Source organism: Dipodomys spectabilis, unplaced genomic scaffold (genome assembly GCF_019054845.1).
Source record: "Dipodomys spectabilis isolate Male_0828 unplaced genomic scaffold, ASM1905484v1 ptg000130l, whole genome shotgun sequence".
Taxonomy (NCBI): domain Eukaryota; kingdom Metazoa; phylum Chordata; class Mammalia; order Rodentia; family Heteromyidae; genus Dipodomys; species Dipodomys spectabilis.
In genome coordinates, this window is record NW_024870807.1 from 243,352 (window position 1) to 262,977 (window position 19,626).

A 19,626-nucleotide genomic window follows, 5' to 3' on the forward strand; every position below is an offset into this window, starting at 1 on the left:
CGGAACCCCCCAAAAAAAAAAAAACAAAAAAAGAATGACTAATGAAACAATTGAAACACCATGAAGATAAGTAAATAACAGCCATGCAGTAAAGTAACACCAAGAAAATGGGATGAACTAAACCTCAGGTCAGCTATGAACAAATCTAGTAAGTATTAAGACCAATAAATAAATTATAGGATTACATGTGTAATGTAAAAATCTGAAAATAATGTAGAAAGTCATGTACTGAATGAAAACCAAATTTCTTAGTGCAGATCTGTCTGATGGAATGAGTAAATTACATTGAGAGACTTATACAGGGACTTCAGTGATATGTAACTTTTTCCTTCACAGAAAAACTGAAGAAAGATGGGATATATAACTAGGATAGCCAGGAAAGTTTTAAAAAAAAATTGGTATTTGTGTGTATGTGTGTGTGTGTGTGTGTGTGTGTGTGTGTGCCTGTCCTGTGGTTTGCACTTAGAGGCTGAGTGCTGTCCTTGAGCTTTTCTTTCTATTCTAGTGATCTATACTTGATCTACAGCTCTGTTTTTGGCTTTTTGGTGGTTACTTGGAGATACGAGTCTCATAGTCTTTCTTGCCCAGGTTGGCTCTGAGCAAGAATCCTCAGATCTCAGCCTCTTAAGTAGCTAGGATTACTGATGTAAGCAGCTGGCACCCAGCTAAGGAATACTTTTTAAAGTATTTCACAAGAAAAATGTCAAAGAAATGAAATTACTTTAGTTGACCTGATCTGTATCTTTCAATAACAAGGGGAAGCTGAGTGCCAGTGGCTTATACCTGTAATCCTAGCTACTCAGGAGACTGAGATCTAAAGATTGCTGTTCAAAGCCAGCCCAGGCAGTAAAGTCCTTGAGACTCTTATCTTGAATAAACCACTCAGAAAACCAGAAGTGGTGCTGTGGCTCAAGTGGTAGAGCACTAGCCTTGATCTGAAGAGCTGAGGGACAGTGCCGAGTTCAAACCCTACGGTCGACAAAAATAATAATAATAACAACAACAAGGACAGCAAAAGTAAAATGGGGAAATGTTTGATAAGACTACAAACAAAATCACAATGATTACTCTTATTTGAGACACAGAATTATTAGGTATTTGTAGAATTTTTGCAACATTTATCATTACCATTACTATTTTAAAGATATCTCTATAATTTGCACATACTAGAAGAAGTCTCCATAGATTTCTTGGATTATAAAAAGCTTTCAAATTTCGGCTCTTTATACAATTACTCCTCTTTTACATGCATTTCTCATTTTAACAGGCCTGTCAGCTCCTGTGCCCAGGGGTCGGAAAGGGAAGAAAGTAAAAACTCAAACAAGCTCATTTGACATACAAAAAGCAGACTGGCTTCGAAAATACAATCCTGAGCAACTACTTCAAGATGAAGGCTACAAAAAACATATAAAACACCATTGTAATAAGTAGGTAGTAGAGTATTTTTAACATAGTTGTTTTAAGATTCACCTTTCTGAGTTTATTACTCTTCATGTGAGATATAAGACTAATACCAATCTTATTTTTATAGCATATTTCTCAGCAATCTTGCTTCCCTATTATCGTTTTCACCAACAAATAACACTGGCCTCCATATCAGCTCATTTTATCATCCTTGGTTATTAACTAATGATGATGGTGAAGATTGAGAAAAAGATTGTGTAAAAATGTTATACTTGTCATCTTAGCCATGCAAGAGGTATCGGTAGGATCAAAGTTTGAGGCCAGTCCATGCAAAAGTGAGAGCCTTTGGGAGAAATAACTAAAAGAAAAAAATGTGGGAGTCATGGCTCAAATAATACAGCACCTACCTTTCATGTTTAAGAGCCTGAGTTCATATTCCATTACTGCTCTCCCCTGAAAAAACATCTGTACAGATATTTCTACGTAATTTTCACCCCATGTTTATTTTTTCTAAGGGATGATATGCTTGTTCTTGTTTTGCCAGTCCTGGGGATTGAACTCAGGGCCTAGGCACTGTCCCTGGCTTCTTTTGCTCATACTTAGCACTCTATCGCTTGAGCCACAGTGCCACTTCTGGCCTTTTCTGTTTATGTGGTACTGAGGAATTGAACCCAGGGCTTCATGCATGTGAGGCAAGCACTCTTCCTATAAGCCACATTCCCAGCTCCTTTATTCTTGTCTTTCAGGGTTTTGCTTCGTGTGAGGATGCTATATTATCTGAAGCAAGAAGTTATTGGAAGTGAGTGTCAGAAAGTATTTGATGGAGTTGATGCAAGGTAAATAATGTTTATATTTTCCAATAACATAATAAGGCAACAACTATATGATCAGAAAAAAAATTGTTTAGTAAATAGCTCTTTAATTCAGTGAAATTGACAAGAAAGAAAATTTCCCAATTATAGAGAATTTACCCTGGCCAGTTAATTATCTTCTTCTATTGTACTTGCCTTTGGCTTTATCACTGAAAGTCATGATATGACTACAATGGTGCCATATAATTGAGGGATGTATAACCTTAATATCATTAAAGCGGGCACAAATGCAGTAACTGAACCACTTTCTTCCCATTCTCCATTACCTTTATCTTTTTGTTTTTTGTTTTTTTGGGTGGTGGTGCTAGTGATCTAACCTAGGGCAAGAATTCTACTAGTGATTTATATCTCCAGGTCCAGAAACAGTTTACAGTACTGATTAAGCACTGGGCTGTGTGAAACAGTAGAGTTTGAAAGACAAACACAATTATACTTAGGGAGTTTATAGTAACAATGAATAGGAAATAGGCAAACAGAACTACACTCCGCTGTATGCCAGGGGTACCAGGCCAAAGCCATGAGGAACTTTCTGTTTCCAGGTTAATCTTCTGTCATGTTCTTACTCAAGTAGTTTGTATCAGATTTATCCTCTTTTCTCTGTAGCTTCCAGGTTATTTTTTGTTGTTGTTGTTTTTGTACCAGTCCTGGTGCTTGATCTCTGTCTTTGAGCTTCTTTTTTTTTTTATTCAAGGCTAGTACTTTAGCAGTTGAGCAAGAGCTCCACCTCTGGATATGAGTTTCATGGTTTTTCCTGGCTGGCCTGGCCTAGCCTGGCCTTGAACTTCAGTCCTCAAATCTCAGCCTCCTAGGTAGGCCTGAGTCACCATTGCCCAGCTGTAACATCCATTTTAAACCTCTTATTTGTGCATGCTTTAACGTAGTACTCAACACTTTATTCTCAGAATGTGATATTCTTTCTCTTTTTGCAGAGAAAATCTAATGAAACTATCAAAAAGAAATTATCTTGCTGGGCACCAGTGGCTCACACCTGTAATCCTAGCTACTCAGACGGCTGATAGCTGAGGATTATGGAAAGGAAAGTCCGTGAAATGCTTATCTCCAGCTATCCACCTCCCCTCCCCACTCCAAAAAAAAGCTGGAAGTAGAGCTGTGGCTCAAGTGGTAGAGTGGTAACCTTGAATTCAAAAGCTCAGGGAGAGCGCTAAGTCCCCAGAATTCAAATTCCAGGGCTGGGACATGCGCACACAGACACACATACACACAAAAATTCTTTCAGCTTTCTACCATGAAATCTAAAACTTAAATTCTTATATTGATTCTTTTTGTCCCCTCCTATTATGGTGATCCCATAGGATCCCATCATCTTTATCTTTTGGCTTTTTCCACCATCGTATTCCTTCTCTTCATTGCAGCCATAGTCTGTTATAGTCATTCATCTTGCCATCACTAGCCACAGCGCTGCTTCTTAAATAGGAAGGAATTCACTTCTTCAAACATAACGTGTGTACTTCTCATAATTCTGTAACTTTGTCATTGTGTTCTCTTACAATTAGCCATTATCATCTTCATGTCCAATTTCCCATATTATTCAATCTACACTCTGTGTTCCAAGACTCTATTCACAAACTGAATTCCTTATTCCCTTTTGAATCCCTTTTTCCCAGTTGAATATATACTGATTGATTCTTTATAAACAGGAGCTGCCTACCTCAGATAGTCACAGTTCTGGAGCAGAGTGACATCTGATGGTTGGCATGGGGAACTTCCAACCCACTTTTTCCACTTTAATTTCCTATACTAGTATTCTTTCTTATTTCCATTACCATCTAGTCCTAAAATTTTGTTAGAACCAGTTGGGAACTCTGTCAAAAATCAATATCCAGAGTAGGGACATTCCTCAAATGGTACCTCTACCATGCTTTGCAAGCCTGAAATTCAAGTTAGTAATTATACACACACATACCCCCTATGTATCTAGAGAGGTTGAATATTCTCAAAATATCATTACATACATTGAACTATCACATTAGCTCTCATACAGTTAATACACATAAGGAAAAGCAATCTCCTTTAGTACCACTGTTTTCCAGTTTTTGCCACATTACAGGAAAATCATTTTTTTCTTTTTCTATACTAAGCTAAAACAAATTCTATTTGCAACTTTGTTTCAAAATAAAGTTTTGTATAATTGAGTATTCACTTAAAGTCTCACAAATTCCTTGAAGAGTGTAGCGAAGGTGCCAGGCACTATTGGCTCATGCCTATAATCCTAGTTTTCAGGAGCCTGAGGGTCAGAGTTTGAAACCAACCTGAGGAGAAAGTCTATGAGACTGTTATTTCAATTTAACCCCAGAAAACCAAAAGGGGAGCTGTGGCGCAAAATCATAGCGTGATAGCCTTAAGTGAAAAAGCTCAGGGACAATGCCCAGACCCTGATCCAGCCCCACACCTGACCAAAAAAAGAAAAAAGAAAGTGCTATAGGTCAGTATGGTAATTTAGGTCAGTGCGGTAATTTACACCTGCAATTAATTAATACTACTCATTTACTAGTCATTGTCAAATATTAGTTAGTTATGTATTAGGTTAAAGTAAAAGTGTTTTAAATCATTGTGGTTATGAAATAAACCTTTTAGTTCAAAATCTTTAGCCCTAAAAATAGTGCAGATAAAATAACATTGAGAGTCCATCTCACCTCAGTCAGAATGGCTGCCATCAAGAAAACCAAAAACAACAAATACTAGCAAGTATGTGAGGGTGAAAGGAGAAGCAAAGCCTCCCACTGCTGGTGGGAACGTAAGTTAGTGTACAGCCACCATGAAAATCACTATGGAGATACCTAAAAAAAACACCAACCAAAAAACTGAAAATGGAACTTTCACAAGATACAGCTATTCCATTCATGGGCATACATCTGAAAGAGTGTTAAATCAGCTTGTATTTGAAATACCTTACAACTCATGTGTGTAGCAGCACTATTCACAATAATCAAGTTACACATTGAGTCTAACTATAACGTAAACTGATGAACTGATAAAGAAAATGTGGTATATGTATACAATAATTACAGTCATAAACAAGACATTGTTCACAGTAAAATAAATGGAGTTGGGGATTATTGTGTTAATAAAGTTGCCAGACAAAATCACATTGTACATGTAGACATTTTAAAAAATTGGCATGGATGTCAGAAGGGATTGTTGGGGCAAGGAGTTAAATATCTATAGAAGGAGCTAAATGAAAGTAGAGAGTGGATGTAGTGTGAATATGTTCAAAGTACATTACATACATGTGTGAAAATAGGACAATAAAACATTGAAACTATGTGAAAATGAGGAGGCAAGATAGGAGTGTGATCAAAGGAGTAAACATAAACTATATTATATGCATATGTAGAAAAACAATGATCCATTTATACAATTAACATGTTCATATAAATGAATTAAAAGTAAAAGTAATGGGGCTGGGAAGGTGGCTCAGTGGTAGAGTGCTTGCCTTGCATGCATGAGGCCCTGGGTTCGATTCCTCAGCACCACATAAGCTGAAAAAGCTGGAAATGGCATTGTCTCTCAAGTGGTAGAGCGCTAGCCTTGAGCTGAAGAGCTGAGGGATGGCACCCAGGCCCAGAGTTTAAGCCCCATGACCAACCAAAAAAAAAAAAAAAAGTAAAATGAGCTGGGAATCAGTGGCTGACACTTGTAAAGCTAGCTACTCAAGAGGCTACAAGTGGAGGATCTCCATTCCATTCAGAATAGCCTAAGAGACTCCATCTCTTACTCATGAAAGCAATCAAATTGCCAAAACATGATGGATTTATTATTATTACAGTTTTTAATACTCTATCATTTGTAACATGTTATTTGATACATAAATTACAAGTAGCACTTCATGTTTTAATCAAATTATAAATTAAAACCTTTCAGTGTTATTAGCAAAAGTAGTCTAGTAGAAATATAACTTGTTTTGCTATATAAAGCAATTTATTTACCTTTTTAGAGTCTCAGTCTTCTTTTTTTTTTTTTTTTTTTGGCGGTTGTGGGGCTTGAACTCCGGGCCTGGGTGCTGTCCCTCAGCTCTTCAGCTCAAGGCGAGCGCTCTACCACTTGAGCTACAGCACCACTTCCGGTTTTCTGGTGGTCTGTTGGAGATAGGAGTCTCACGGTCTCTCCTGCCCGGGCTGGCTTTGAACCGCGATCCTCAGATCTCAGCCTCCTGAGTAGCTAGGATTACAGGCGTGAGCCACCAGCGCCCAGCTAGAGTCTCAGTCTTCTAATCTAGAAAACAAAATATTTCAACCACGTAGTTTTGTCATGTTTACTGACAACTTTACAATAAAACTCTTTGCCTATAAATTATTTGCAGGAGATATATGATTTCTTATATATTAAAATTGTTGGAACTTAATTATATTAAAATTGTTGAACTCATTTCCTCTATTGAGCTAACAGTAGTAGTTATGGGTTTTTTGTTGTTGTTTTACTGTTTCATTATTTCACAATTTTAATTGATAGAATCTCTGGGAAATGGGAAAAATCAATGAATTAAAATCCTAATTTCTTTATTAAAAATACCTGTTTCTAATAATTCATAATGTCATATATTATGATGTTTTTTAAAGTGACATTGATGTTTGGGTACCAGAACCAGATCATTCAGAAGTTCCTGCTGATTGGTGGGACTTTGATGCTGACAAGTCACTCCTTATTGGAGTATTTAAACACGGTAAGTAAGAAGTAAGTTAGACTGGAGCCCTGTTTATGTGGAGTGTAATTCAGTTTCTCCTCTGTTCATTTACTTATACTTAAAGACTTATTGCAGTAATACCTTGTTATATACACAGTATTAAAAGTATAAAATATCAGAGTCTGTTATTCATTACATTTCCTGATGAGAGGGTGTTCTGTGTTGCCTGCTTCTCTCCTGGGATATAAGTCTCATATAATTTCTTCTTAGGAAATTCATATATATATGAAATATATTCATGTGTCTATGACTTACTTATTCTTTCTTCCTATCAGACACATTTTATCTAAGGTTTTATAAATATTACCAGGTCAGGTAGTGTTTCTGATAATTTCTAAAAAACACAGCTAACCTATAAAATTTAAATGTGTGGTTCCTTTAGTCTAAAAATATCATACATATAAGGAATGCTTAATTTACACACCTTTCTTCTTTTATCCTTTTGCTCCTGTAATTGGTGATCCTTTCAGGTTATGAAAAATATAACACTATTCGAGCAGACCCAGCATTATGCTTCTTGGAAAGAGTGGGAAAACCTGATGACAAAGCAGTGGCTGCAGAACAGAGAGCAAATGATTATATGGATGGGTATGTACCTGTCAATTACAAGTTCTTCCTGCATCTTTGCTGTTCAGCATGGGAATAGTCTTTGTAGGTGACAGTTACCTTCAAATGGTATAGAAATAAGAGAAACCTAGTTTACATTATAGAAGATCTGATTAGACACTAAGAAGTTAGGGTTTATATATATTGAGGGTTGAACCTTGGCCATATGCATGCTAGTCATGTGATCTGCCCCTAAACACCGCTTCCTCATACCTGTTCTTCCTTCCTTCCTTCCTTCCTTCCTTCCTTCCTTCCTTCCTTCCTTCCTTCCTTCCTTCCTTCCTTCCTTCCTTCCTTCTTTCTTTCTTTCTTACTTTTTATCAGTTTTGAGGCTTGAACACAAGGCTTTGGTGCTATTCCTGAACTGCTTCTGCTTAAGGCTCATGCTCTACCATTTAAGCCACAGTGCCACTTCAGGCATAAAGTTTCATGGACTTTTCTGCCCAAACTGGCTTTGAACCTCAATCTTCAGATCTTAGCCTCCTAAGTAGCTAGAATTACAGGCATGAGCTACCAGCACCTGGCTCATACCTGTTCTTTTAACAAGTCTTATTTTTTCACTCCAATAGAAGTATATTGCTTCATTTAGACCATAAAATAATAGGGAAAAAGAAAGACAACAATATTATAGTTTAAGAGAAATGTGGTATCATTATACATGTCATAAAGCCTTGTGTAATCTCACAAAAAAAAGGAACACGAAAGACCTTTTATGTTAATAGCACAATTGAAATTGAACTTGGAATAAGAGTGAAGTAGAACTTTCTTTTTATTTACCCTGTGTAGCTTTCATGCAGATTTCAGTTTTTATTTTTTTATTTGGTGAGATTTCATTTATTTGTTTACTATTTTATTTACTTGTTATATGTTCCTATTTCCATTACAATAATCAGAGCATTTGTTGGTATTTTAACAGAGATGTTGAAGATCCAGAATATAAACCTGCTCCTGCCATTTTTAAAGATGATATAGAGGTATGTTTTGGATTAGATTTTTTAAATACTGAATTTTAGATATTTCTTGTTTGCTTTCCTTTGCCTGGTTTTCCTTCAACTGTTTTCCATGTACATAATTTTTCTGTTCAAAAGATTAAGTCAGTGATTAACTTGAGCCAACAAATTCATTCCGAGGGTTTTGTTTGTTAGTTATTAATGTTTTGTACAGAGGAATTACCATTTCATTCTAAGTTTTGATCCCTTCCCTCGACAAGATGAAATGTGGATAAAATGGGATTTGCCCACATGCTATACTTAAGAAGCTAAGAAACACAGTGTCTAGCGAAATTTCCCAATCAGAGAGATAAATAAATAGTAAAGGTATACAACTATAGGGAATGCAGCTATACTTACACCTATACTGTAGCAGCTTGGAATTCCTCTAGGTCTCTTCCCTCTATTTTAATTTTTTTTATATAACTATCCTATAGAATGTATAAATATGCTATATATATATAGTATATATGTACTATATAAACTTTTCAGTAAGAACAAAAATTGGGTAGAATCTAAAATCTCTATGGAAAAGGTTCTTTAAAGAAATTAAGAATTTTTGAGTGGGGCACTAGTGGCTCACACCGGTAATCCCACCTACTCAAGAGGCTGAGATCTGAGGATTTCAGTTCAAAGCTAGCTCAGGCAGGAAAGGCCATGAGACTCTTCTTTTCTCCAATTAACCACTGGAAAACCAGACGTGGCACTGTGATTCAGTGTGGTATACACTAGCCTTGAGCAAAAGAACTCGGGGACAATGCCTAGGCCCAGAGGTTAAGCCCCTTGACTAAAAACAAAATAAAATTTGAAATATTTATACGAATAAGACTCAGATGATACTTCAATTAGGTGGGTAGCAAAGGGGCTTGCATGTGACATTAAGAGCCAGGGCTTACACCAGTGTTTGGCTAATGAAATTGCTGTAAGTATGAAAGTAGTACATTCAAGGGGCAATATTCTCTGACAATGATAGAAAACAGCAAGGATATTTTCTCAGTTTGGGCTCTGGCTGGAAAAGAAGAATGTCTCCCTGAGAAATTCTAGCCACAGTATTGACTTCTCTTTAGCTTATGGTTTAATTCTTTTTCATGCATGCTCAAAGATCTCTTAAGCCAAAAATATATTGTACCATAACAAGAGGGAGACACTGGACTAGTTATATAGCTTGTTTAAATGAATCCCTTAATAAAAATGAATATCCAAAAACTTTAAATGTATGGATAAAGTACTATGAGTAATTATTAACATACAACAAAAAATATTCTAAAGATTTTCTGATAATTTACTATAAATTTTTAATTATTAAAAAATTTTAAGCTAAAACCAGGGCGGGGCGGGAAAGAAAGAAAAGGTTATTTTAAAAAACTAGGGGAAGCCAGGCACCGGTGGCTCACACCTGTAATCCTAGCTACTCAGGAGGCTGAGATCTGAGGATCGCGGTTCAAAGCCACCCCAGGCAGGAAAGTCTGTGAGACTCTAATTTCCAATAAAAACCACTAGAAAACCAGAAGTGGCACTGTGGTTCAAGCAGTAGAGCGCTCACCTTGAGCTGAAGAGTGCAGGGACAGTGCCCAAGCCCAGGGTTCAAGCCCCACGACCAACCAAAAATAAAGACTAGGGGAAGTGGATGCGGATGGCTCAAGCCTATTCTTTGAGTTATTTAGAAGGCTGACATCTGAAGATTACAGTTGAATCCAACCCAGGCAGAAAGTCCATTAGACTCTTCAATTACCACCAAAAAGATGAAAGTGGATCTGTGGCTTAAGTGGTAGAGCACTAGCCTTGAACACAAAAGCTCAGGGACAGCACTGAGGCCCTGAGTTCAACATCCAGGACCAACACCAAAAAGAGAAGAGAGAGAGATTCACAAGTTACCAATTATCTGAGCCTTGTTTTATGGGAAGCTGAAAAAAAACGATACCAGAAGAGTAAGGAAAACAAACTGGCTATTGTAATTATTGAAAAGAAAATAATTTAAGTAAATAGTGACAGGTTTTAAGTGTGAGCTATAATAGGGAAATGTTAAAGTGAGACTTGAAAACAAAATTACAAGTTTTATTTTTGCTAAAATTATTAAAAATTCTAGTCCTGGCCTGGATATTTAACTGATTGAGCCCCTAGGGTTGATTCATAGCACAGGGGATAAATTCAGTTTTGAAAGAAGTTCTCTATTATACTGACATTTGGTTTTCCTTTTTTTTTTTCCTTATTTTTTTCTCAATTACCTTGTAACAAATTTCATCCTTTCTATATTTTTTTAAGGATGATGTTTCCTCACCTGGAGATCTCGTTATAGCAGATGGAGGTTAGTATTATTTTTTTATTTTTAAATTCATATTCTCATGATATACTTTTATAGTATTTGTAATATAACTATATTTTTAATTGAATATAGTTAGAATCCTCTTAGAGCATACTACTTAAGAATTTCAACAATACTTGCAGCTATTACAATCTCATATAATAGAGATTTGGATAACTTTAATGATTTAATTTATAATTACATCTGAGATTTCATCATTAAAACAGTACAGTATATTCTGATTCTTATTACTTCCAAATGTACACTAGGAACCATTTGCTATGACTTATTTTGTACACAGCTTTTTGAATGAGATCTGCTGTTACTTCCTTTTGATACAAAACTTGCTGGATACAGCATCCCTTCCTGACACTCAGGAGGGACAGCTTGATTCTAGTTTACGTAGTTATACTACTTAGTACACATTGGAAGCAAAGAGTTAGATCTTGCACTTTATTAGGTGACTAAAAATTTTAAAGCCAGCTAGGCCCCTTATAGCTAGGCTCACACTTATAATCCTAGCTACTCAGAAGGCTGAGATATGAGGATTGCAGATTGATTTCCAACCCAAGCAGGAAAGTCTATGAGGCTTTTATCTCCAATTAATCACCAAGAAAGTCAGAAGTTGAGCTGTGCCTCTAATGGTAGAATACTAGCTGTAATCCTCAAACTGAGCAATAGCACCTGGTCCCTGAATTCAAACCCCAGGACCAGCACACCCCAAAAAAACAAAAAAAACTTAAAAGCATAGCATTGTCTTGTAACTAAAAGTATTTTCACTTTATCTAAATCGAGAGTCAATGCAGAAGGCTTGGATTGGAAGAATTTATAGTATTCAATTTCTCATGAATTTCAGTTCAGCTTTTATTTAAGTTAGGCTACTGAATATTTTCAAACTGGTTTGCTAAATTAGATTTTGAAATCAAAGAATTTTATTTCCTGGGTATATGAGATGACCTTAACTTAGATAACACTGTGATTTTTTTTATTGTATTGCATTCTGCTCACTTGTACTGGTTCTAAGTTTATTGTAAGTTTTTTGTAGAGAAAAATTTCATGACCAAAAAATTGGTTAATCCTCTTCTTCCATTCTATCTCTCCCCCTTTCTTCAGATTAAAGAGAGTTTCTTTGGTTTATTTCACTTATTGTGTTTTACTGGTATTTGAACTAAGGACTGTTTGCTTGGCAAGCATGCCCAGTATTTGAGGTACTTCTAGTCATTTATGCTTTATTTTTTTAGAGAGGGTCTCATTCCCCCCCCCCCCCCCCCCCCTCCCGCTCAGGGTTGTCCTGGGCTGGGATTCTACTACTGTGGTCTTCTGTAGAAGGGAACAAGATATAACCATTCCAAGCCTGTTAGTTGAAATAAGAGATTCATTGGCTTTTTTTTGCCATGCTGGCTTTGAAATATGATCCTATTGATTTTTCAGTTTCTAAGTAGCTGAGATTACCAGTGGGAGTTAGCATACCCAGGTAAAAATTTTTTCTAAATGTAGAGAATTTTTTCTACTTTTGAAAATGTTGTATAGTATCTATTAGCATCTATCTGTATATAATACATATGTACTATATATCATTCCTACTGACATGAGTTTATTTAAATACAGATGGTCAAGTGATGGAAGGGGATAAAATTTATTGGCCTACTCAGTCAGCATTAACCACAAGACTGAGACGTCTCATCACTGCCTATCAGCGAACTAATAAAAACAGACAAATCCAGCAGATACAGCCAACCTTCTCAGTGCCTGCCAGCGTGACTCAGCCTATTTGTGAAGAAACTACTCTTAGTCCTAAAATGGCAGCCAAGATAGAGAGGCAGCAGAGGTAAGACAATAGCATTGAACTTTTAATATAAAGTATCAAAGTGTATTTGCTCATTCTAAAAGCCAGCACATAGGAGTGCTATGCTAATTGATCAAAGCAAAATGTTTGTACATATATGCACATAAATCCATACAGGTAAATATTCAGAATTGTGCTACAGCTGATAAAGATTGTTGTACCCTATATTTACTAGTCCTGTTTTATATTTGGTCTGTGGTTTTGTTTTTTTTTTTTTTGTCAGTCATGGGACTTGAACTCTGGGCCTGGGTGCTGTCCCTGAGCCATTCAGCTCAAGTAGCGTACTCTACCACTTGAGCCACAGTGCCACTACTCTCACAGATTTTCTTGCCCAGGCTGGCTTTGAACCGCATTCCTCAGCTCTCAGCCTCCTGAGTAGCTACAATTACAGGCCACCGGCAACCAGCTTCATTTCTATTCTTAGACCCAGCCCTAAAGTTCACATGACTTGATTGGCTCCTCAGGTGTTTTTGTGTCATTATTACATTAAACTTCTTTTAATATAGGACTGATTTAAATGGCCCAGTAACTTTTTTTTTAAAAAACACTGTTTTATTTAGATTTTATTACATAGTTTTTTTTTTTTTTTCTTTTGGTCAGTTGTGGGGCCTGAACTGTGAGCCTGGGCGCTGTCTCTCAGCTCTTCAGCTCTTCAGCTCAAGGCTAGTGCTCTACCACTTGTGCCACAGTGCCACTTCTGGCTTTTTGTGCTATGTGGTGCTGAGGAATCGAACCCAGGGCCTCATGCATGAAAAGCAAACACTCTACCACTGAGCCACCTTCTCAGCCCCTCAAATAACATTTTTAAAAGTCTTTCCACTACGCTTTTACTCATTAAAGACAGCAATTCAATGAGTTGAGCAAAGAAATTGTTCTATAAATGAACATATTATGATTTAGAGACCTATAACTTACTATAGTATAAGATTTTATTTGAAAGAGATTATTTTTAGCCAACATATTTCATGGTTTGATTCCAGCCATCACTTTATCCCCAGTATGAGCCATATTCTTGTCAATCTGGAATATTCTCTGGCCTCTGTCAAAATGCAGAGTGCTTACTACTTTGCTCATTCTTTCTCCTGGCTTTTTCCCAATCTTAGCCTTGTCCATCTAACTCTGCAAAATGCTACTGTAATGTTTTTGTTGTTACTGAAGTATGAATTGAGCCTCCGTCTTCTGTGCTTTCCTAAAAGTTTTTGTTTCTATAAAACATGCAACAGGACATGTTACTATATACTATTAATGTTCCCAAAATTATATTATTTTCCTTGCAAAGCAGGGTCTTCTTTTTATCTTATACTTATTTTATCTGTAAATGTGCAACAAATATGTACTCAAAAAATTACAGTGGATAGATCAGTCGACTAGAATTCTAAAATATATTTACAAGGCAAAACCCTGATTTTAACTCTAAAATGTTAGGTACTAGAAATGTTTTAGTAAATCAGTGACCAAAGTGCTTTTTCTTTGATCTGATTCAAAATAGATGGACAAGAAGAGAAGAAGCTGATTTTTATAGAGTTGTATCTACATTTGGAGTAGTTTTTGACCCTAACAGAGGCCGATTTGATTGGACAAAATTTCGAGCTATGGCCCGTCTACACAAGAAAACTGATGATAGTTTGGAAAAATATTTGTACTCATTTGTTTCGATGTGTCGGCGGGTTTGTCGTCTTCCTTCCAAAGATGGTATGTATAAATTTTTTTATGCTAGTTTTAAGTCACAAAAGTTACTAAATTTATAATTTCCCTATTTTAGAATTATAAACTATGCTTAAATATCCCTTGTTTCTTAATGCTCCTACTAAAATAAGATCTAAAGAAACTAAATTCCAAGCCCAGTGCTGGTGGCTCACGCCTGCTATCCTAGCTACTCAGGAGGCTGAGATCTGAGGATCACGGTTCAAAGCCAGCCCAGACAGGAAAGTCTGTGAGACTCTTATCTCCAGTAAACTACCAGAAAACGGGAAGTGGCGCTGAGCCACTCAGCTCAAGTAGAGTACTCTACCACTTGAGCCACAGTGCCACTACTCTCACAGATTTTCTTGCCCAAGCTGGCTTTGAACCGCAATCCTCAGCTCTCAGCCTCCTGAGTAGCTACAATTACAGGCCACCGGCAACCAGCTTCATTTCTATTCTTAGACCCAGGCCTAAAGTTCACATGACTTGATTGGCTCCTCAGGTGTTTTTGTGTCATTATTACATTAAACTTCTTTTAATATAGGACTGATTTAAATGGCCCAGTAACTTTTTTTTTTTTTAAAACACTGTTTTATTTAGATTTTATTACATAGTTTTTTTTTTTTCTTTTGGTCAGTTGTGGGGCCTGAACTGTGAGCCTGGGCGCTGTCTCTCAGCTCTTCAGCTCTTCAGCTCAAGGCTAGTGCTCAAGTGGTAGAGTATTAGCCTTTATCTGAAGAGCTGAGCAACAGCACCCAGGCCCAGAGTTCAAGCCCCACAACACACACACACACACACACACACAATAAGAAATGTGCAAAATTACAATTGTTCATTAGGTGTCTTTTAATTCTTCTAATTTGTATTAATGAGTTCAAACAAGTATATTCTCTGATTAAGAAAACTGTTAGTGTACCCATAGATAATGTGTTTTACATATTTTATGGAGATTAGTGTTATTTCATAATTTTTGTAATTTTTTTAGAAAACATTTTTCAGGCAAACACATTAAAAAAAATTCTGCTGTGAGGATAAATCAGTGATAGTAGTGTTTATCTAGCACTTGTAAAGAAAAATAAAATTCTGGAAATTGTACCATGATTCTGATTCTGTATTTTAGAAGTTTTATTGTTTTAAATCCTTAATAAAGATGGGCTTTTGTTTTATTTCATTTGGCCAATTCTAGAGTTTGCACTCAAGGCCTTTAGCTTGAGTCTTGCCTCTAGCCAAGTCTAATAAGATATTTTTGAGGTTAATGTTTTTGTTCTTGTTTCAATGTAGAATTGGTGGATCCAAATATTTTTATCCAACCAATCACAGAAGAACGTGCTTCGAGGACTTTGTATCGCATTGAACTTCTAAGAAAAGTACGGGAACAAGCCCTTCGACATCCACAGTTGTTTGAACGCTTGAAGCTCTGCCATCCAAATCCAGATTTACCAGTCTGGTGGGAATGTGGCCTTCATGATAGGGATTTGCTTATTGGTGCTGCTAAACATGGGGTGAGCCGAACAGACTATCACATTCTTCGTGATCCTGAACTCTCCTTTATGACAGCTCAAAGGAACTACAGTCAAAGTAAGATGGCGCATTCAAGAACTTCTACCCCACTTTTACAGCAATATCAAGTAGCACTTTCTGCTTCTTCTCTTACCTCTCTGCCTAGGCTCCTAGATGCTAAAGGTATTCTAGAGGATATAAAAGTGAAAAATGAAAACGTTAAAGAAGAGCCTCCTTCTTCTGAAGAAGAATCTATGTCTTCTGTGGATACCAGGACAATAATAAAGTCTGAGCCTGTAAGTCCAAAGAATGGAATTTTGTCACAGGCTGCTGAAGACCAGAAATCTGGTGGAAAAGGTGAAACAGACAGACGCATGGTTTCAGCCAGAACAGAACCTCTAACTCCAAACCCAGCTTCTAAGAAACAGAGAATCCACAAAAGAGGATCAGAGTCTAGTTCTGATTCTGACTCTGAGTCTGAGAGATCATCCTGTTCTTCCAGATCATCATCTTCTTCGTCTTCCTCCTCTTCTTGTTCCCATTCTCGATCAGGCTCTAGTTCTTCTTCATCCTCATCTTGTTCTTCAGCATCTTCATCTTCCTCCTCCTCCTCATCATCGTCATCATCTTCTTCATCTTCATCAGAAGAAAGTGACAGTGAAGAAGAGGAAGCCCAAAAGCGAGGTATAAGCATAAAGTAATTTGCTATTTTTATGACAGCTTTTTAAATGAAAGTAAAAAGAACTTGATTCATATAACTTAAACGTGCTTAAAACTGTTAATTTAATTTTTTTTTGGGGGGGGGGGGTCCGGTCATGGGGCCTGAACTCTGGGCCTGGGCCCTGTCCCTCAGCTCTTCAGCTCAAGGCTAGTGCTCTACCACTTGAGCCACAGTACCACTTCCGGCTTTTTTCTTTTTGCTTATGTGGTGCTGAGGAATTGAACCCAGGGCTTCAGGCATGCAAGGCGAGCGCTCTACCACTGAGCCACCTTCCCAGCCCTGTTAACTTAAATTTTATGCCTTCAGATTTTCTTAGCAAAGAACTATTGATACTAGAAGCTGGGCACCAGTGGCTCATGCCTGTAATCCTAGCTACTCAAGAGGCTAAGATCTGAGGATCACGGTTCAAAGCCAGCCCAGGTAGGAAAGTCTGTGAGTCTCTTATCTCCAATAAACCACTAGAAAACTGGAAGTGGCGCTGTAGCTCAAGAGGTAGAGTGCTCACCTTGACCTGAAGAGCACAAGGACAGCGCCCATGCCCAGAGTTCAAGCCCCCACAGCAGAAAAAAAAAACTAGAATTACATATTCTCTGGTCCTATGCTTTACAAAATATGTAAGTCAAATCCCAAGTATAATTTCAAATTTTATTCAACAGATTTATTTCTTTATGGTTGTATTAAATCTAATACTGTTTTTCCTTGGAAAAAGTCGATTAGTGAACAAATAAAAGATAATATTGTTCTAGACATTGGTGGGTCACACTTATAATCCTAGCTACTCAGAGGATCAAGGTTCAAAACTAGCCTGGGCAGAAAAATCCTGTGAGACTCTTATTTCCAATTAACCACTCAAAAACCATAAGTGGTACTATGCCAGAGTGGTAGAGTACTAGCCTTGAAGACAGACTCAGGGACACTACCCAGGCCCTGAATTCAATCCCTGCAAGTGACACAAAAGATAATACTGTTATTGCCAAGACTCTTAAATAGATAAGGAAGAGTAACCTAGGCCATACCTGATACCTATCTTCCCAAAGAAGAGATGATTAAACTTGTATAGCTTATCACAGAGTATGTTAAATTGTCTTCTCCAAAGTATTATTACTGTAGGCCAACAATTCAGGAATAAGGAGATAAAATAAGTAAGCCTCAAGCATGGTGCATCATGACCCATAAGAGCCAGAAACTCTTGTAACAACTCCCAAGTCATTACTTTCAGGGTTGTCCAGTTTTATTTTTTTATGATTCTGGGACAGGGTGAAGGATCTTGTTCTTTCTAACACGCTCCCACGTGAACCATGTTCTTTTTGCTTTTATTTTGTGGATAGAGTCCTGTGTTCATGCCCAGCTTGCCTCAATTGTTTTTTTCTTACTTATTCATATTTCCTATGTATCTGGGATGACCAGTGTTGTACTACCTTGCCCAGCCCAGCTTTTGCCTGGGCAAGGACTTGAGCTAGCTTTCTTGCCTGGGGTGGCTTTGAACTGTGATCTTCTTAATCTCCAACTCCTACTAGTTGAGATTATGGATTTGAGCCACCACATCCTATATAAACATGCCCATTTCTTTTTTTTTTTTCTTTTTTTTTTAATTGTGAAAATACTGTACAGAGGGGTTACAATTACATGAACAAAGTAAAAACATGCCCATTTCTAAGAGCTACTTCATGAAGAGTATTATGGTCTTCTATCAGGTATTACATTACTCCTAATTCAGATAAATTGTACCAACTAAGATCCATTTTAAAATAATGGTTACTAGCCGGGTGCCGGTGGCTCACACCTGTAATCCTAGCTGTTCAGGAGGCTGAGATCTGAGGATCACGGTTCAAAGCCAGCCCCGGCAGGAAAGTCCAGGAGACTCTTATCTCCAATAAACCAATAGAAAACCGGAAGTGGCGTTGTGGCTCAAGCCGTAGAGTGCTCGCCTTGAGCTGAAGAGCGCCAGGACAGCACCCAAGCCCAGAGTTCAAGCCCCACAACTGACAAAAATAAATAAATAAAATTAAAAAAATAAAATAATGGTTACTTTATTGTATTCTAGGTGAAAGTTTTCATTAACATGTATTTCCAAATAAATTTGAAGTGTATATAAATAAATTTGAAGTGTATATAAATTGTTTTATGTGGTCTTTTAAAAGTGGTTCTAATTGTTCTTAGCAGAAGGTACTCCTCACATGAAAGCTTATGATGAAGAAAGTGTTGCATCACTGAGCACTACACAGGATGAGACCCAGGATAGTTTCCAAGCTAACAACGGGACTCCAGAGTCTGCTTACCTCTTACAAGGTGGATACATGCTGGCAGCCTCATATTGGCCAAAGGTGAAAGAATAATTGGTTGTTGGGACTCATCATTTTTAGTGTGTGTGTGTGTGTGTGTGTGTGTGTGTGTGTGTGTAATTTGGTGGTAGATATTCTTTTATGGGGAAAAATAGTAGAATGTAGTCTGATGTATTGATGCTAGCAGTATAAGTGTATGAACTATTACTGTCCATTAAATTAGTTGTACTTAAATGTATATACTCCTCAATATAAACTTAAGTTGTTTCGAATAAAAAATAAATCTTTATATTCAAGTTAATGTTCAAGTACTTCTATATGAAATAGGAACTTTCAATTCAGTCTCCCTGAAGAAATTTAGGTTAGCTAGCTGTGAGCTACCAAAAACAAAACCAAAAACCCATTTAAGTACCTGTACATTCAGTGTTAGGAGCAACTAAGAATTAATCCAGTTCTCCAACTGTGTGACTAAACTAGTATATTAATACTAACATATTAATGCTAATACACTTATCTTTAGAAATGAGGTTGTCATATTAAATATAGAAGAGACTGTGTTCTTGTCATATATTTTTGTATTGTTGTCTTAAGATGAAGAACCTCTATTTTATTCTAAAAGCAAATTTTAAAAAATATCTGTATGTTATGTTTTTCAAACTTCAACAGGAATTTATATTTGAATAAAAAAATTATAGTGAGAGACTGTTATATGTGAGAGA

The 19,626-nt window shown here is 36.9% G+C and overlaps 1 protein-coding gene across 7 annotated transcripts in view; it reads left to right on the forward strand.

Moving 5' to 3' along the window:
• Window positions 1–19,626, forward strand: part of Chd9 (chromodomain helicase DNA binding protein 9) — a 150,690-nt gene that overhangs the window by 113,290 nt on the left and 17,774 nt on the right. For 5 of the 7 annotated variants that reach the window (XM_042689983.1, XM_042689985.1, XM_042689987.1 and 2 more), the window contains 10 exons: window positions 1,268–1,427; window positions 2,151–2,240; window positions 6,854–6,957; window positions 7,449–7,566; window positions 8,501–8,558; window positions 10,836–10,878; window positions 12,484–12,703; window positions 14,211–14,413; window positions 15,686–16,588; window positions 18,786–18,949. In XM_042689983.1, the coding sequence (XP_042545917.1) occupies window positions 1,268–1,427; window positions 2,151–2,240; window positions 6,854–6,957; window positions 7,449–7,566; window positions 8,501–8,558; window positions 10,836–10,878; window positions 12,484–12,703; window positions 14,211–14,413; window positions 15,686–16,588; window positions 18,786–18,949 (2,063 nt within the window). The remainder of the gene's footprint in view (window positions 1–1,267; window positions 1,428–2,150; window positions 2,241–6,853; window positions 6,958–7,448; window positions 7,567–8,500; window positions 8,559–10,835; window positions 10,879–12,483; window positions 12,704–14,210; window positions 14,414–15,685; window positions 16,589–18,785; window positions 18,950–19,626) is intronic. The other 2 variants (XM_042689984.1, XM_042689986.1) reach the window with 1 other exon arrangement.